Genomic DNA, 20,891 nt, shown 5'->3' on the forward strand with positions numbered 1-20,891 from the left:
ACTCCACAAAGGGGGAGCCACCACTGATCCCGGGAACTATAGATCCATTAGCCTGATGAGCCTGGTCTACAAAGCCATGGAACATATCATCATGGAACTCATAAACAAAGACATTGGTAACCTCCAAACTCTGGATCCCACCCAGTTCGGGTTTGTGAAAGGCAGATCATGCCTCATGAACCTGATCGACTTCTTTGAGGCAGTCAACAAAGCCGTAGATGAGGGTAAAGTGGTTCACACAGCCTATCTTGACCACGCCAAGGATTTCGATACCATCCCCCATTCTGGAATTATAGCTAAACTCAATAAACTAGGCCTAAATCCCTACGTCATAAGATGGGTTGCCAACTGACTCACTGACAGAACCCACACTGTAAAAGTTGCAGACTCCAAATCTGACCTCAAACCAGTGACAAGTGGAGTACCACAGGGTTCTGTCCTGGCACCGCTCCTGTTTGGTATCTACTTCTCTGAAGTACAGGCTAACACAGAAGGCCTCTGGCTAACGAAGTTCGCAGATGACTGCAAACTAGGAGCCATAGTCAAGTCCCCAAATGATGTGAACATCCTACAGAAGGGCCTCTGAGACAAATGCCTGGTGTCAGAGCCATGGCCTCAAGCTCAATGCCAAAAAGTGCAGTGTCATCCCCTTTGGTAAAATAGGCAGCAATCTACTTAACACCGAATGCGTGATAAGAGACCTTGGGACCCAGGTGGACAGTAGTCTCTCCTTTGATAGTCACACTGCCACAGTAGTCAGGAAGTCCTTCTACGTGGCACACCTCATCATAAAAGAGTTCTCATCCAGGAAAAAAGAGGTCATCGTTACCCACTACTAATCACTCATTAGACCCATTATAGAGTACAACGCCCCTTTTGGAATGTACCTCACAAGACATCTGCAGCAGCTGGAAAGGCCACAGAAGTACCTCACAAAGAGGATTACTGGACTCATATAAATGCCCTACACTGACCGCCTCAAAAAACTCCAGCTTTACTCCGTAGCATATCGCCTACTCAGAGGTGATCTCTGCCTAACATATAAAGCTATGTCAAACCCAGAGCTGTTGGACATGCTACACCTAAAGAAATCCCAATCCCTCAGAGCTACACGCTCTAGGGACCTAAACCTTGTCACCACAATAAACAGGACATGCTGGAGGGATAGATTCCTATCCCAGAGACTTCCCATACTCTGGAACAGGCTACCCATCTATGTCAAGCAAAGTTCTTTATTAGCACTCTTCAAGAAAAATCTTGATGAGTTGATGGGAAATAGGAAATACACCCCGGGGATCACTTCTGTGTGTCTGCTCATCAGTGGCACAGGAAAATAACTTGCTTGGGTGGTGTAAGCCAGGGAACCTTGTTGGCTAGGCTTGCGTAGGCCCTAGGGCCGATAGCCTAGTACCTACCTATGAACCTGTGAACCTATATGTAGGGAGTAGTCCTCATTGTCAAGGGAAATTCATTAAAATTCCGTATACCATTCATTCATATGGGATGTAGCCAGAAGTGTTGTATACACTCATTGGCTAGTATTCAGCAAAGTCAGCATCAGAATAACTAACAGGTCAGCTGGATACAGCAAGAGCAGTGAAGAGGTAATCAGTAGATGCCTTATCAGTACAAGGGTCATGTGTATCCAGTACAGTCTCACTCTTCTGCAGAAACTGTCCTTCTACCCAGATCTTAACAGTTTGCAAATCGTATCATAAAGCTGCTGTATTACCGCAAAAAGAACAATAAGTATTTTTAAAACATTCCGTAAATACCCAACTTGATGCTCTCACCACACAAAGATCAACTAATAGTTTTAAAACATTCCATGAATGCCCTAGTAAATGTGACTAATAAAAATAGCTATTCTTCATACAGTTTGACCTTGGAGCTGTCATGGCTTTGCCATTCTTGAGCAGACAAGGTCAGGTTGTACTCTGGGGAGATAAAGCTTTATGAGCTAAGCACTTATGACAGTTAACTTTTATGTGTATGAGCATACACACTCATGCAGGCAGGCAGACACACACACACACACACACACACACACACACACACACACACACACACACGTTATACATAACAGCTAGCTCCATGCTTTAAATTGTGAGACTTATTTCATTGCAAACTATAATATTTTATTTTTATTTATTTATTTTACATTTGTTAACTGGGAAATTCCGACTGGACTAGGTCCATTTACAGAGGAGGCCCGGGGAGAAAAGCTCCACATTGTTAAGCAAAAGAGAAATATTTTTATGCAGAGTGGTACAAGTTAAATGAGAGAAATATTTTTATACAGAGTAGTACAACAAATGTACATTATACAACAAAACAATCAGATATTCACATTAAAAATGCAAACAGAAAAGACACTTCTCTGCAGTCAGAGAAGTTACAAGCAGTAGGGATTAGGAGCTACTTGCAGGCTCGGCTAATGGCTGTTAGAGTTTTAGTCCCATAGAGGATTATAGTGTGGCTGTAAGGGTTTTAGTCCCATAGAGGATAACAGTGACTAACTTGTTGTTGGTGAATGGATATGAGGAGGAAAAAGGTAGGAAAGTTTAAGTAATACAAGGACACAGCCAGGTATTCATCAGATGTGATTTGAAGGAGTTTTTGAAGTGTGAGGTGGTGGAGGCAGTGGTCAGCGAAGGTTCATAGGTAGGTACTAGGCTATTGGCTCTAGGGCCTATATAAGCAGAGCCAAACAGTACCCTGGCTTTTGCCACCCAAGAAAATTATTTTCCTGTGTCCCTGTCAAGCAGAGCCACAGAATTGATCCCCGGGATGAATTTCCTATCTCCCATCCAACCATCAAGATTTTTCTTGAAGAGTGCTAATGAGGAGGTTTGTTTGATATAGATAGGTAGTTTGTTTGTTCCAGAGTATGGGAAGTCTCTGAGACAAGAATCTATCCCTCCAGCATGTTCTGTTTATTGTGGTGACAAGGCTTAGGTCCCTAGAGCATGTAGCTCAGAAGAATTGGGATTTCTTTACGTGGAGCATGTCCAACAGCTCTGGATTTGACATAGCTTTGTATGTTAGGCAGAGATCGCCTCTGAGTAGGCGATATGCAACAGAGTAAAGCTGGAGTTTTTTGAGACGGTCTGCGTAGGGCATCTGTTTGAGGCCGGTAATCCTCTTTGTGAGGTATTTCTGTGGCCTTTCCAGTTGTTGTAGATGTCTTGTGAGGTACATACCAAAAGGGGCGTTGTACTCTATAATGGGTCTAATGAGTGACGAGTCGAGGGGAACAATGACCTCTTTTTTTCTGGATGAGAAACCTTTTGTGATGAGGTGTGCCACGTAGAAGGATTTCCTGACTACTGTGGCAATGTGATTATCAAAGGAGAGACTATTGTCCACCTGTGTCCCAAGGTCTCTTATCACACTTTCGGTGTTAAGTAGACTACCGCCTTTGTGGTAGTTCGTGGGTACAGAGTTTTTACCAAAAGGGATGACAATGCACTTTTTGGCATTGAGCTTGAGGCCATGGCTTTGACACCAGGCATCTGTCTCAGTGAAGCCCTTTTGTAGGATATCCACATCGTTAGGAGATTTGATTATGGCTCTTAGTTTGCAGTCATCTGTGAACTTTGTTAGCCAAAGACCTTCTGTGTTAGCCTGTACTTCAGAGAAGTAGATACCAAACAGGAGAGGACCTAGGTCTGAACCCTGTAGTACTCCACTTGTCACTGGTCTGAAGTTGGATTTAGAGTCTGCTACTTTCACAGTGTGGGTTTGGTCAGTGAGCCAGTTGGCAACCCATCTTGTGACATAGGGATTGAGTTTGTCTATAATTCCAGAGTGGGGGATGGTGTCGAAAGCCTTGGCGAGATATAGATAGGCTGTGTGTACTACCTTACCCTCATCTACACCTTTGTTGACCACTTTAAAGAAGTCTATCAGGTTTAGAAGACATGATCTGCCTTTTACAAACCCGAACTGGGTAGGGCCCAGAGTTTGGAGATTACCAATGTCATTGTTTATAAGTTCCATGATGATACGCTCCATAGCCTTGCAGACCAGGCTCATCAGGCTAATGGAGCGGTAGTTTCCGGGATCCGTGGTGGCTCCCCCTTTGTGGAGTGGGATAACCGTTGCTGTGCTCCATTCAGTGGGCAGAAAGCCTGAGGTGAGGCTATGGTTGAACATGGTACTTAGGTGGGGTGCCAGTTCATTCTGTAGTTCATGTAGAATGCAGCCTGGGATGTTGTCAGGTCCCATGGATGCTGTGTTCTTGGCTTTGGAGAGTGTGTTTTTTACCTGTGCAGCCGTGATTACAGGTACTTTGCATTCTTCCGGTATAGAGATGGGCCCTTTAGGGGATGAGAGAGGGGTAAAGTTAGCACTGAACCTATCTGCCAGGATGTTGGCAATATCAGTTGGTTCTGTATATTTAGTGCCATTGTGTTGTAACTCAGAGCAGATCTGAATGTTGCCATTGAGATTCTTGACATAGCTATAGAATGCTTTGTGTTTGTCTTTAGAATCAGTGGCGATTTTGTTTTTGTAACTAGCTTTGGAGGATTTTATGAGGGATCTCAGCTTCTTACTGAGACTGACCACAGAGTTCCTCCAATCATGGGATTTTACTCTTTTTTTGCAACAGTTTCTTTCTTCTGTTGTAGAGTTTGTTTATAGCAGGGGGACCACCAGATTGTCTTCCTTTTTTTGGAGTATAGCATCTTGGTTCTGTTAGGGATTGCATGATCCATGCACTCGTGTAAGTGCTTATAAAGTGCAATTGTATAGGATTCAGCAGTCATATCTCTATTGTCCGTCAGCATAGGTGTCGTGAAGTTTGCCACTTCTGTCTTAAGAAGCGTGAAGTTGGCTTTGGAGAAATTTTTTACGGTGGTTTCCCTAATGGGGGGTGGGGCTGGGATGTAGATGTCTAGGGTGATTTGCTTGTGGTCGGATCTAACCAATGAGGAATTGACCTCTGGTGTGGAACACCAGTTACCCATGTTGGTAATGACCAGGTCTAGGATATTGCTGCCCCTGGTGGGGGTGTGGATAAGTTGATCCAAGGCATTGGAATTTATGAATTCCAGAAAACGTTGAGCACAAGAGTTGGTATATGAGTAGTTTTCCCAGTTAATGGTGGGGTAGTTGAAATCACCCATTATTAGGGTGTTAGGTTGTACCCTAATATTTTCCAGTGTATCAAGAAATGAGAAGTGGGAATCCTGGGGCATGGTGGGGGATCTCTAGCAAGCTACAATCTGCATTGCGATCTTGCCCAGAGTTAGTTGCACTTGGATAATCTCAGATGCATTATGCTGAGCAACTAGCCTGTAGGTGTGGATATCCTTAATGAATATGGACACACCTCCACCTTTAGTGCATCAGTCCAAGTTAGGTGGCCGAAAGGTGTGGTATGAATTATAGCCTGGTAATGCAGGGGTGCTCTCTGGAGCCTTGAACCAGGTCTCTGTCACTGCACAGATGTCGATGTTCTCCATTTTAAGGAGTGCCTCGAGTGAGTGCATTTTCAGGTTTAGACTTCTAGCATTGAGTAGCATTACCCTCAGATTTTGCTTGCTTATACCTGTTACAGTGGTGAATTTGTCATTTGAATCTTGCCTAAAAAAGGCAATGTAGGGGTGGCAAGAGCCTTAGCCAGTATCCGGAATCCCAAGGGCGACAGGTGCAGGCCATCTCTGGCAAAGCATCGTGGTTTGTCAATCATGTCATCCCAGGCAGACAGGTACTGGATCCCCTTAGAATGACACCAGAAGCTTAGCCAAATGTTGAAGTCAATCATTTTGTCCTTGTACTGTGGTATCATTCTGGGTGATAGCAGGATGCTACTCGGGGCTAGGGTCATACTTGCCTGGGTTACAAAATCAGAAAGCTCCTCCATGTCTCTCTTCATGTAGTCCAGGGAGGTATGTCTCAGGTCATTCACACCAACATGGACAATGACAGAGTCATATTTGTACTTGCTGTGGAGTGACCTGAGTGCATACGTTATGTGGCGGATCCTGGCACCTGACCCGCAACTGACAGTTACTTTCTCCTTGTTTAGCCTGGTGAGTGGAACATCAGTGTGCCTGACTATAGAGTCACCTATGACTATAGTGTTAGGTACGTTGTTATGCCTTATGGACTGTGGTTGAGTGGCACACTGAGTTTGTGGGCTGTTGTGTGGGAATGTAGCACTTTTCCTGCAGTATTGTTTGCTCTAGTGATACAGAGGAGAGATTTGTCACTAGATCGGAGAGGGCGATAATATCAGTATATCTGATAGAGGGATTGAATGTAGGCATAAGCTGGGTAATATTCAGCTAGTGAATATTTTGTATTGTTTCTTGCAACACAAAGGAAAACACTCAAAAATTAACTCCCTATCCGATTTCCATGTCCAATATTAGAATAAGTATGAAGCTGGCACAGGCACTACAAAGCATATTTTGTGCAGGGATTGTGATGCTCCTAATACTGAATTTAAAAATCATGAGCAACGCAGATTTGTTTCCTACACTTGCACACAGTATCAGATAACATCTTCTGTTTCTTGGCTTTGCTGAAGTCAAGCCACATTCTTAGAGGACATTGTCACAATCAGCCAAACACCCAAATTTTACTTTGCCCTGAGATTCCTGAAACAAAATTAAAGATTTTTTTCTTATTATAGAAGTGCATTAACAACATGTGGTATGACGTGTTCAGACTAAAGGAAAAGTATCTGAGCTTTGAGCGAATGTCATTTGATTGATTGGGTATGCATATTTTAAGGTTTAACAAATGCTGTTTTTTGCATGCATTTTGTCTATCTGCTACCACACACGTTCTTTCTTAGAAGATGTGTTTAGTGTGTGTTTAGTTGCATTTGTACATGAAAAAGGTTTCTGTACTAAATATCCATTGTGTATTTTCTCTGCATGTTTTATCTTCTCTCAAGTGCATTTTGTTTTTACAGGCCATTGGTGCAGAAAATAGATTGCATACCATAGGGGGAATAACCAGCATGCATTATCAGCCGTACTTGAAATAGTAGTGATTTATGCAGACTGCAGACAGTTAATGAAAAATGTAACAATGCTTGTAGAAGAGTTTATGATTGCAGGTTTTACTTGGAGTCCTTCCAGCATGCAGGATCTTTAATAGCAGGCTTGACTTGACCAAGTCATGGAGAAAAAAAAAGTAATTTCCAAAAACATACCATGTCACTGAAGTGTGGTTTTATAAAAGGACTGTATTAAAGCACATTTCCAAAGGCCTTCAAAAATGTAGTTAAAAGAATGTTTCCATTTCCCATTATTGCCAGTAATTGTGAGACTGATTAGCATCATTTCTGTATCCTTCATAAACATGATTCTTCATAAATATGGCAGGCAAGAGAGATCTGGAATTTTGCACACAGTCATCATTTGAATGTTGCATTAACCCATAGAGTCAGTAACTGTTTTCTTGCCTTGACAGGAAAAATAATAAACAAGGACCTGCGTCACTACCTCAGCTTACAGTTCCAGAAAGGATCCATTGACCACAAGCTTCAGCAAGTTATAAGGGATAACCTCTACCTGCGAACCATTCCATGTAAGTGCTAAAATATTGTTCTTTGTAATCCCGTGTGCTATATTTTTAAGGGTTTTAACAATTTTTTTCTGTATCTTTTTGCCTCATGCCTGCTGTCAGCTCCCTCCTATTTTGCCAGATGTTCTTCGTGTTTCACTGTTGCAGTCATTACATTTGGGTTATCTGCTTGCAGGTAGCCCTCAGTCAGCCTGACTAACAAAGTCTTGGGTCCTGCGTCGGTTAGTGTCCCTTCTTCCATGACTACAGGTCGTCAGGGGTATAAAACATGCAGCCGACGCCATTACATCAGTCTTTCTTGCCGTGCAGTGCCCGAAGCAGAAGCAGTTCGCAAGTATCGGTCGGCCGACTCCTGAAATTTTAGTTTTCAAGTTTCAGAACCAAAGTCTTCAACTAAAGCTAAGTACCCCATTGGGGAAACTTTTTCTTGCTCCTTACCGATGTCAGTAAAAGTTAATAATTGCACTATTTGTGGAAAGCAAATACCTCATAAAGATTTTCATTCGTACTGTATTCCTTGCCTAGGCCTTGACCACGATGTACCTTGCTGTCGGTTTTGTGCTTTATTTAATCAGCGCACTATCCACCGTCTGTATATTTTCACCTCTAATTATTTCAGTTCTCAGTTTAATTATCCAGAAATGTCATTGGTTAGCCATCCGACTATCGGGATTCCAAAAAAATGCAAAGATAAAGACAGAGACAGACCATCGTGGTCCAAAATTGCAGACACTTCTCCTAAGCCAGTCACCAGTTCGGTACTCAGTGAGGCGCTTTTGCAGCCCCTGATACCTGCTACGTCTGACTCACAAGCCTCTGCTAAGACCCATTCGGAGTACAGTATGCCGCGAGATTCTTCAACTATTGAACCCGTGGATGTCTGTAGCTTGGATGGGTCTGGAGCCACTGTGCAGGCACCAGCTTCTGAGGGTGTATTCAGGCCTACAGGCTTGCATATTAAACCGACGTTTCCTTCCTAAATCTTGATCCATGTCTAGAAAACTGACGCCCAGGCCACATGCTCAGGCCTCTAGGCCTAAAAAACAAATGATAAGAATGGCTGAAGATCTAATAACTCCAATCAGGGGTAGCCTAAGACTGAAGTTGATTATGAATCTTCTGATCAGGATTCTGTTTTTTCTGACTCTTCTGATTATCTGGATTTGCCATTACCTACTTATGAGGATTCTGATGCAGAAGGACTCTATTCCCTCTGCTTCCACTCCTGAGGATTTTTCTTTTGGGGAAACCTTACATACTCCAAGGGAGCATTTCCACTGGGAAAGCAAGGATTTTTCTGATTCAAAAAAGAGGCTTAGGGATTTCCTTCTCCAACCTCAGCATAGGCCTTTAGCTATTCCTCCTGTACTAGACATTGTTGATGATGCTTTTTCAAAATCTAGTTTGACCCCTGATTCCCTGCTCCCAGAAAACCTGACAGATATTACAGGGTCCACGAGTCCCACAAGTTCCTTTTCAAAAATCTTATTGCAGATCCAGAGACTTTTTTACAGGGGCCCAAGGGCATTAAGGCTTCTACTGCTAAAAATTCTACCCCTTCTGATAGAGACTCCAGGGCGCTGGATAGATGGGGTAAGAAGGTTTACACTTCTGCAGCCTTGGCCATTAGGGCTTTAAACTGCCAGTTTCATATGTTAAAGTATTAGCAACATGTTATTGGACTGCTTAAACAGAAAATTATGTTGATTCCTGAATGTGTGGGAAAACAAAGAATTACAGGATTTAATGCATTCTGCCAAACAAGTTGGAAAACATACTTTGCAATGTGGTTTTGATTCATTAGAGGCCTCTTGCAGGGCTGCTGTCTGTAATCAGAAGGCGTGCTTGGCTTAAGGTGCAATCTTTGCCTGATCATGTTAAAGCTAAATTGTTGGATTCTCCTTTAAATCAGGGCCGCCTGTTTAGCAGCAAGGCTGAGGAAGTTCTTAAAAAGATGGAAGATAAAGTTAAATCTATGCAAACTTTTAGGAATTTTTTACAAGTTCACCCTCCTAGATTTACTAGGTACTGGCCCTCTAAGAATTGGTCCTTTCCAGCCCCTTCCAGGTCTTCTCAAGCCAAACCCAGACACAGCAAAAACCCCAGGTTTCAGTCCCAGGGGACTCGCAGAACTAAACAGTGGGGGACCTCCACTTCCAAGTCTGGGAATAATAAGACTCCCCCCCACCATGGTAAACTGTCTCAATGACTTCCTTTTGAAATTTCCAAGCACTTATCAACTGACTGCCCCTTTGGAGGGAAAGATTGCTCTTCATGCAAAGAATTGGGAACTCATTACCCAGGACAAATGGGCTTTAAATATAGAGTCCCAGGGATACAGATTTCACTTCCACATGTTGCCAACACCAAGTGGGTGGCCGGACCTACCCCAAATCAGTGGGCAGAGGCCCAAAAACAAGTACTTTCTCTCTTAAGCATGGGGGCTATTCAGCTGGTACCGGAAGAGGAAAAGGGACAAGGTTTATACTCAAGACTTTTCCTGGTACCCAGAAAAGGCAATTCATGGTGTCCTATCCTGGACCTGTCTACTCTAAACACCTTTTTGGAGATTCCAAAATTCAAGATGCTGACTCTTCACCAATTGCCTGGTTGACAGACTAGATTTAAAAGAAGCATATCTGCACATCCCAATCAGGAAATCTTGCAGAAGATACCTTACGCTTCAAAGCAGGCTACACGCACTATCAGTTCTCTGCACTGCCCTTTGGCTTATCTACTGCGCCCAGGGTATTCACAAAGTGCCTAGCTCCAGTTATTGCATTTTGCAGGCAAAGAAATATTCAGATATACCCATACCCGGACGATTGTCTAATTGAGGCAGAAAGCCAGGACATACTTTTGAATCATCTGGCCTTTGTAAAAAGGATTCTAACTTGTCTGGGGTACACCATAAATGAAAAGAAATCACACCTGGTACCCTGTCAACAAATTATATTCCTGGGAGCAAGCTTGAGTACAACTTCCCAGATGGCTTACCTCACGCCAGAAAAGCAAATTCATTTGACAACCTACTTCAAACAAGTGGCCACAAAAACCCTGCTATCTGCAAGACAAATACTGCAAGCCTTGGGGTTCATGGCCTCCTGCATTCTTCTAATTCCATATGCAAGACTGCATATGAGGAAACTACAGTGGTATCTAAAAAGCCTATGGTGTCAACATTCTCAAGACCTAGAAACAATGATTCCTATCATACCTTGCCTATGCCTAGAGTTCCTTTGGTGGGCAGAGGCCTGCCACCAAAACAAGGGACTACCTTTCACACCACCCCCTGCCTGCCTCCCAAACCCTAATAACAGATGCATCAGACTATGCATGGGGGGGCTCACCTGGCAAGGAAGTGCATTCAGGGCAAGTAGAACCCAAGTCAAATGCACCTGCATATCAATCAAAAAGAAATGTTAGCTGTAAAGAATGCTCTGACAGCCTTCAGGGACCACATTCTTCCAGGACAACTAATGGTAAAGACGGACAACACCACTGTTATGCGGTACTTAAACAAGCAGGGTGTTACACATTCTTGCCCCCTCTGCAGACTAGCCATGGCATTGTGGAACACAGCCTTGAGCTACCAAGTGCACCTGCAAGCTCAATTCCTGCCAGGAAAATTAATTACACTGGCAGACGGACTAAGCAGAATCCTCATGGACATACATGAGTGGAAACTGGAAACAAGGATTTTCAACATGTTGACAAGTAAATGGAGGAGCCCAGATATAGACCTGTTTGCCTCTCCCCAGAACTACTAATTGGACAAATTTTGAACAAGGACTCCCCACAAACAAGCCTGGAAAGTGGATGCTCTGTCCTTCAGCTGGAAAAAACCTATCAGTCTATCCCTTCCCCTCTCTGCCTCTGCTCTCCAAAGTTGTATTAAAAATCAAACAGGACAAACCAAGGATGATTTTGATTGCTCCAGACTGGCCGCACTAACACTGGTACCCCCTCCTGCGCAGTGTGCCACGATTATCTCCATGGCACCTGCCTCAGACTCCTTCCCTGCTGTCTCAGCAGGAGAACCAGATTCTGCACCCGCAGCTTCCAACACTGAACCTTGCACTGGCTAATTACTTTATCTCGCCTTTACCATCCCTTAGCAAACTTGGGATGGATATTATTTTAGAGGCAAGGAGGCCTAGTACTAGAAAATCTTTTGCTGAAAAATGGAAAAGATTCTGTGCCTGGAACCAGTCTCAAGGCATGAGCACAGCAGCGCCCAATTTACCTCAGATTTCTCAGTACTTAACTGAGATGCTTCACAAGGGCCTGTCTTTTTCCTCCATTAAAATCCATGCCTCAGCCATTTCAGCTCATTATAACACAAAACCTCCCCTCTTCTCTCATCCACTGCTCAAGCAGTCCCTCAGAGAGGCCAAAAATTTGAGACCACCCAGGAGATCTCCAATCTCAGCCTGGGACCTTAACTTTGTCTGGGAGAAACTCACTCTACCTCCTTTTGAGCCAGCTGCTACTGCAGACTTAAAATTTCTTTCTTGGAAAACAGCTTTCCTTTTAGCAATCACTTCAGCTAGAAGGGTATCTGAATTACAGGCCGTTATGGAAGTGGAGCCTTTCATCATCTTTCATGCGGACAGGGTGTCCCTCAGAACCAATCCATCCTTCATGCCCAAGGTGGTATCCAGTGTGGCTCTTAATCAGTCCATTCATTTGCCAACTTTCTTTCCCAATCCACAGAATAAAAGGGAACGGATACTGCATCCCTTAGATGTTCACAGACAACTTAGATTCTATTTGGACAGGACTAAACCTCAAAGGAAATCTGAACAACTGCTGGTGGCATTTGCTGCAGGGGCAGAGGGGAAGGCTATTTCAAAGCAAACCATTTCTAAATGGATAAGCCATTGCATTAATTTCTGCTATAAGCACCATGGAAAACCTATCCCCCAGGGGATCAGACCTCACTCCAGCAGGGCTGCATCTACCTCTGCAGCCTTTCTCGGAGGCATCTCTACCAGGGACATCCTAGAAGCTGCTACCTGGAGTTCTGTACATACTTTCACCAAGCATTATCATTTGCCAATTTTCTCTAAATCCAGAACTGGCTTTGCCATTGCAGTCTTGCAGGGCCTTATAGCGGGCCCTAATGCTATCTAAATTCCTCCTCCCAACCATAGCTTTGGGAATCTACCCAAATGTAATGACTGCAACAGTGAAACATGACGAACATAGTACAGTTGTGTACACTTACCATAAATGCAGATGTTCAAGTGTATTTACTGTTGCAGTCCTGATTACCCTCCCTCCAGCCCCCTAACTTCTTTTGGCTATACCTCTATTTTCCTTTACTATGCTTAAAGGCCTTTTTGGTGTATTTGCTTTTTTGTTGGAGGTATATCTTTGTGTTTTTATGTTTAATGGCTTCCCATTAGGGGGGTACCTGACATCTGGGGCAAGAAAAACTGATGTAGTGGCGTAGTCTGCATGTTTTATACCCGTAACGACCTGACATCATGGAAGAAGGGACAGCAACCAACGCAGGACCCAATACTTTGTTAATCAGGCCGACTGTGGGCTACCTACAAGCAGATAACTCAAATGTAATGACTGCGGCAGTGAATACACTCGAACATCTACATTTATGGTAGGTGTACACAACTGTACTTTGCATTCATTTCTATTGAAGAACTGAGAGCTGATCTTGGTGAGGCTGTCATCCAAGCAGCCATCAAAGTGTTTGCTTGCTGATTTAACTCCACACTCCCACCTTTATACCCTTGTCTGTTTCCCATCAAATTAGGGTCCACTATTATGTTTTGTAAGTGAAATGTTCACTACAGTGCACTATTTGACTGATAAGAATATATTACCTGGTCCTCCTTTATTTTTCCTAGTATCTACTTGGAGTCATAGCAGTGTGTGACTGAGCTGCCTCCCTCCTCCAACTATTGGTGAGCCAGTATCAGTCCCACATCCAAATGTTAGCTCCCCCAGTACCTAAGTCATTAATTTCTCCTGGGTATGTGGGTCATTCTTCGGACTTTATCCCTGTATATCACAGAGACAGCTTAAAGGATTTCTATGATATTTGCATCAAACTGCCTTGGTTCTTCATTTTAGTTTATTTTACTTCTTCACTTCCACCCAAAAGGCCATTTTCATGAATAAAAATGTGTACAGTGGATTCATTTGCATGCTTGGTCAACAAGAGACCAAAAGAACTTTTGAGTTGCTATTTAACCAGCATATCTTTTTAAAGTTGAAAGAAAAATGGAGTGTGTATAACAAAACAAAGAAAAAAAAATAGATACAGATTTCACCCAGCCAAGTCATGGTTGAAATCCAGATCCTCATGCAGGGAGGAAGAAATCTTAATCACTGGGCCACCATACTACTGTGCGTTTGCCCTTAAAAAAGCACAAAACATGGCGGAAAATGCTCATTGCCCACAGGAAATAAAATCAGCCTATTTTGTCTCTGTACATATCCCTTTGTGCTTCGAACCAAGCTTTTCTTTGAGTCATTAAACAAAGAACACTGCTCTTCGATTATCACTGTTGACCAGATCCTGTAAGGTGCTGCTAAAAACTAAAGATAAGCAGTCCATGAGCCAAATATACTAGGCTGCCTTGTTAGCAAAAAGTATGTTAATGATCTCTTTCTTAAGCTTTTTAATCTCATCCTCTCCACAAGGTATGTACCTGAGCTCTGGAGAACAGCAGCTGTAGTGCCTCTACATAAGGCTGGTGTTTCACTGACCCTAAAAATCATGGAAATTGTACCTTTAGCCACACTGTTAAAAACACAGAGCAGATCTTAGTCTCATTAACAGTGAAACTGGTAACATAAAACACTCTTCCTAGTCAGTACAGTTTTGTGAAGGTTAGGCCCTGTTTGTTTAATCTAGTTGAAGTGTTTTGAGGCTGTGACTGATGCAAATGATGGGAATCAGTATGTCCATGCTACTTATTTCTAGCTTGCTAAGGCATTCAGTACTTTTTTCCATGCAGGCATTGTTGAAAAATTGATCAGTTTAAATATTAACCCCTATATTTTTGATGGATTCCCAAATGGCTCTCTGATAAAACTCAGAGGTTGAGATTTGGCTGTACCCTCTCTTCTTATAGATTATTCTGCAATGATGCCTCTCAGGACTTAGCGTTAAGCCCTTTTTCTCTGTCACATCTATTTTGATATGAAGACAGATGTCCAAGGTTTGTAACAAATCAAGTTTGTGGATGAGTACAGATTGGATGCCATTACTGATTTCTCCCCTCAGACTCTATTTATGTTTCCAAGGAAGAGATGGATTATCAGTATCTGTTGTTTTGACCATGGTCTGTCTTACAATTACAATAAATTGCATCAAGTCAATCTGGGAATCAAGTTTTTCCCACTGATAATAACATAAGTGAAAACTCTTCCCACGGTCAGTAAAGTGGTTAGTGCTAGGCAGTTCCTTAGATTATGTACTGTCCTTTGATCATCAAGTATCAGTTACTATAAAGAAACATTTTTTTTTCATCGTCCACTAAATTAGCAAAGATATATCAAGGTCCATAGAGGTTTTATTTTCCCTCTATGCCTCCCTTATTAGGCCAAACACTGAATGTAGCACTCAAATTGGTATGTATTTTACTAAACAGTAAAAGTCATCCATGATAGTGTCTCAGCAGATAGCACGCTTGCTTTTGCTTTTAGTTTAGAAGGTTCCCATTACAGGTGACTCGATCGTTGGCACTGCAATGCAACATTTGAGGAGTGCTGCACTCCTGAGTTTGTCATCCTTCAGATGGGACATTAAACCAAGGTCCCATCTGCTTGACTTGGTGATACCTCAGGTGGAAGTAAAATATTCCATGGCATTTGTCAAAAATAGGGGCTTTATTTACAGCTTTCAATATATACATGTATAAATTACATGTTTCCATACATGCTCACATTATTTACTTCATATCACCTTCTGACATTTCATCCTGTAGCTTTTTTTCAGTAACCACTTTATTTTTCTTATATCATCACAATGTCACATGTCCTTCCTAGTTTGCTTGGGTTTTGTCTGGGTGCTTTGGTTTCCTGCCCCAATCCAAAGACATGGGTGGATTGGACACTCAAAATTGGGAATAGGTGCGAGTGTACATGTGTGTGTGTGTGTGTGTGTGTGTGTGTGTGTGTGTTATGGAGGAACAACTGTTGCAGGACTAGCCACCTGGTAGTGTGAACCTTGGTTCTAGATTGTCACACTTGAAGTGACATTCCTGTCCCATGTGAAAAATGAGAAGATAGGGTTGTTGATAGATGGATGGATCACAATATATGGTTCTTTACACCTACTATTCCATATCACCCAAATAGCTGTTGTCAACATTTTGTTAATTTTGTCTTTTTACTGTGTAATTTATCATACCTTCCATGTATTATTTCAACATTTTAACTGCTGGAAACTTTCATATTTAAATTCACGTTTAAATTTCTCCCATACTTTCATAACTCTATCACATGCAAATAAAGTATCATCTACAGATTCTTCGATTTTGCATATTAAATCTTTATTTCAAATATTTATATGTCATCTGTCCTTTTATTGGCAGTTTGTGTAACATAAGTATCCATAAAATGTGCCTCTCCCTTATTGCCTCTCTAATCCTTTCACTTTTATTTTCCCAAGTTTTAACTTAATATTTTCTCATAATGTCATCCAAATGTCTTCATACCAGACCTTCCTGTTCCATCCTGTTTCATCCATTACAACCTACACTTTTTCATTTTTTCTACATGTTCCGGAATCTCTTCATTATTGTCCCATTTCCCCTGCACATACTACCATCCATAAGTCATTATATTTTCTGACAGCACTTTCTCTGCTACTTTTTGTTCTTTTCTTACAATCCTCTCCAACACCTAATAAATAGGTAATGATGTCAAATGAACTGTTGGATTTGTTAAACATAGTCCTCTTTTCTTCTGCATCACAAGATGAAACCCACCATTTAATCAGATATAACTTTGATCCCAAATACCTCCAAACGTGATTTCCAACAGTTCCATTTCTAATCTGACAGGGAAAAACATAAACACACCTATATATATAGCCCAATTTGCCTAACAAACTTTAATGTACTAAGTATATATATTTAGCATAGTTCATCTGAAAAGCATTCCACAAATTAGCTACCTGTTTAATTTCATCCAGTAATACCTTCCACTGCTTTTCAGCCATTTCTGTTTTCCCAGACTTCATACCATTATACTAATTTAACTTAGTAAAAATAATCTCATACCTGTCTTTTAGTATCTCTAAACTTTTACTGTTTCTCTTGTTCAATACCCAATATATTTGATCCATTCCTTTTCCACCCTAATAATCACTTCCCTTACCAACATTTCATTCCTAGCCACAATCACCAAATCATCAGCATACACCATGAGAATCAGCAGTCCTAACTTCACTCCTAACTTCTTACCAAGCATTCTCTATATCCATAATGTACCTTTCTAGCACAGCATGTATAACCATAGCAAACAGCACTCCACTCATCAAATATCTATTTTACTCTCTCAGTTAAACCATTCAGTCCCTTTTTTTGCTATTGCATGTATTAGAAATTTAAAAATCTCACTGTTGTTCCAACCATGCCATATTGTATAAGAATATCTCACATCCATTAATTCAGTATTATATGGTTTTCAACATTATACACCACCACCTTACATTCTACATTTTCTCTTACTGGGCAGTTAATCACCTCCTTAAACATAATAAAGTCTTTGCCTTATTTAATACTTTACTGAACAGTTTCAAATTTGTTTTCATAAATCATGTATAGTCAGCATTACAGTTAACCTCTTGTTCTTTATTTTAGCCTTTTCCCCTTTTTATAAGTAAATCTTCACAAACACTTCTCACAGCATACTCAAATTACCCATTCATAACTTTTACCAGTTCCCTCTTCTACTCTTCATTGACTTTATAAAATCCATATCCTATTTCATCATGCTGTACTACACTTAAAAGTGTTGACTTCCTTTTAATACCATTTCCACTTCCTGCCTATTTATCTTTTGCCATATTTCTCACCATTTCTTTATTAAAGTTTTTTACTTCCAGCTCCTTCTCCCTCACTTTATTTCTATCACTAAACAATTTACATATCCTCCAACAATTCTTGTTCATTTCTTTATGCTTATGCACTTGTCTCCTGTCTTTGCCTGTCATACATCCCATTTCACCCTCTTCAATTTTAATTTTAATGTTACCCAGGAAAAGAAAGTGTTGCATCCTCCATCTTTTTCTTTCTTCTCATCTCTTAATAGTATATCATTATTTTCTTTCCGATATTTATTGCATTTTCCTTTCCTTTTTTCCAGTGGTCTTTCACTACCAACATATAGATGTTTTTATTTATTTTCTTTTATGTATTACCTACCAATATTCCCATGTTTTAAATCATGGAGCAGTGGTCGTTCTGCAGCATTTTCATGTCTTCTATAAATTCCCTTGATTTTGTAATATCTGTTAGATTTTTAACCCTTTTCCTTCTTTTAATATATTTTTATCATCTGTCACCTAAATCTATGCTGCATCCTGATCAGAAAAAAATATATTTTTACCCCATTTACCTCCTTCAGATGTTACTACATGGTCTGTCTCAGTCCTCTTAATTACAATTAATATTACATTACCAGACTCTCCATTTTTACATCACATAGTCAAGACTTTTGCACTGGGGATTGTGCAAACATTATAATAAAGTAGCTGAAAAATCCTGGAAACATGAGTCACAAAGCATCATAGAAAATTATGTAGTCTGCATCACATGGGGTCATCCATTACCAACAGTTCAAAAGATAGATGCGAGAAAACCAGATATATTGGTCCATGAAAAGAGGACAAAAGTGGCATTGATCATCGCTACACCCAGTGACTACCAGCGTCTTGTATACAGACATATACAAAGTTACAGAATATCAGGATTTGCAGGCAGAAATATGGAAAAACAGATACCCAGACAGTTTCAGTAGTAGTAGGAGCAATGTGTCCTATAAAAAAGAATCTATGGTTGTATTTAGATACGTTACCGATGCATGTAACTAGGTATGAATTGCAGAAGGAGCCAGTACTGGGCACATTGCGGGTGCTGCAAAGAACACTTCTGCCTAACATCAAAGATGGAAACAATACCTCTCATTTTTTTTGTTACCTTTGTGATCTAACAACCATACAGGTTGCTCTTAGTTCTTGATCAGTCACAGCAGATGTTCTAAACTGCACTGTTAATTTCTCTTTAAGGGGTATTGCATCTCTCATAGCAGCATAGCCCTTCCAAGGATTGAAAAAGGATTTCTGTATGCCATATAATCAAAAAGTACTGAGCAAGTGAAAGTTTCAAATGTTTCACAGAAGGACTCTGACCCTAGACAGATCAGAGCTGTGATATCTTTAACAAAAAGTCTCAATGAGCTTACTAGGGAGTCCCAAACCATGTACTTCTGAATCAGTTCACCGTTTTAGTTCTGATCCTCATGACTGACAACCATCTCTCCCTTTGCACACACTGACCTATTTTATTTCTTGATTCAGCACCATGTTAGCAGCTTGTTATTTTTTACTTAAATTGTTTTTGTCCAAGAAAATGCATTTCTTTTAATGAGTCTTCTGATAAATTCACCAGGCACTTTTGCTCCATGCCATTCTCTGTCCTTTTCCACTAACATCTCTCCCTGTTATGCATTGGTATAACCTGCTGACTTACTCTTTGAACCCAGACTAGTCAACTCAGTATTTTCTTCCACCAGAAAATACTTTCAACTACTACTAAGAGGGGATCTGTTTCATCCATCATCCTAAGCAGTTTTCAGTTCTCCTCCTTGGTTGATTGATTATCTCAGACTGTGGCAAATCCAAGCCCACAGTATTTTCCTACAAATATTTTTACTGAATATTTTTTAAAAATAAAATATGATTTGCCATATCATATTAAAATAAACATACAGTTTTTTAGGTTAACAACATAACCACATAAAAAAGAACATACACCCTCAAAACAAACTATTTACAAGGATGCCTGAACTAATAAATACAATTTATGTCTTCAGAAAATAGATTAAATTCATACACTATGTCAGTCATTTCTCTCTAGTATTTCCACAACTTTTTGCAAAAAGGTGCAATAAGAGGTTATCCTTTCTGTCCTCTTCTTTATAGTTGTTAGTTCCATTCAAGATGTAGTCAACACCATGTTTCTGAAGTCTTTAAATGTTGGAAATGATTTGCTGTTCCAATTTGTTGTAATAATCTTGTGTGCAATAGCTAAGAGAGTCCATAAAAGTTGAAACTTTGTTCTAGGAACACATTGTGGTATATATTAAGCAACATTAAAGATTTTGACAACTGAAATGTATCATTAAAAATTGTTTATTAAAATAATTTACTTTATCCCAAAAAGTTTTAAGTAAAAGACAGTCAAAAAACATATGTTGCCAGTTTGCCTTCAGATTTATTTTACACCTCCAATATCCAATATTTTGTTTAAACATTAGCCCTGTTTTATGAGGCGTTATAAAAGATCTATAAAGAAATTTCCATGAAAATAACTTCTGTTGAATTGACATGGAAATTTATGTAGAAGAGACAAGTATTAATCTTGTATCAGTATCATTATCAGTTTTATAATAGTCCCAAAAATGTCTTTATAATATGTTTTTGCACTTCTGATTATTTTATAAATTTTTGACAAATAACCTTTTCCTTGAGCAATATGATTTACTAGAATAATCAAATGTTTCTATAAGTCTAAGAACACTTTGCCTAGTGGTTGGCCTCATTATTTCTAACTAACTTATAACATTTTGTCTTAAATCTTGTATTACTCACCAAGCCACATGTTACTGTCAAAACTGAATTTATTTTTAACTTGTTTTATTTTTAAACGTTTCCCAGCTTGTATCAATTGATGCCAATAGATTAGATCTTTTTCTTTTAGAATTTTGATTGTAGCCACATCAAAGGTATTAATATTATTCTTAGTACAATCTATATGGTATAACAGAAATGCAAATGCTTTAATATCTGGGGTTTTGTTTAGGTAGTTGTTGAAATACTTTTAATATGTCTGATATAAATTTAGACTTTGTATGTTTTACTTTTATTGTCAACTGTATATTCTGTCATCATCAGAAGGAAATTATTAGATACCATTTTTGTGTATTGCAGCAACACTGAATTTAACTAGATGCTTTCATGTATTTTTCTGTCTAGCTGCTGAATAAGATAATATCTTTATGATAAATGATAGCGCATAAATCTCAATGTCTGCGAGATTTATACCACCACCTCCCAGTCATTTAAGTGATGATTAATAACT

The 20,891-nt window shown here is 40.3% G+C and overlaps 1 protein-coding gene across 2 annotated transcripts in view; it reads left to right on the forward strand.

Moving 5' to 3' along the window:
• MAGI3 (membrane associated guanylate kinase, WW and PDZ domain containing 3) overlaps window positions 1–20,891 on the forward strand; it is a 2,524,824-nt gene that overhangs the window by 1,016,750 nt on the left and 1,487,183 nt on the right. For both annotated transcript variants that reach the window (XM_044076986.1, XM_044076987.1), the window contains exon 3: window positions 7,435–7,551. In XM_044076986.1, coding sequence (XP_043932921.1) covers window positions 7,435–7,551 — 117 coding nt within the window. The remainder of the gene's footprint in view (window positions 1–7,434; window positions 7,552–20,891) is intronic.

Source organism: Protopterus annectens, chromosome 7.part0 (genome assembly GCF_019279795.1).
Source record: "Protopterus annectens isolate FY-2018-M chromosome 7.part0, PAN1.0, whole genome shotgun sequence".
NCBI lineage: Eukaryota > Metazoa > Chordata > Ceratodontiformes > Protopteridae > Protopterus > Protopterus annectens.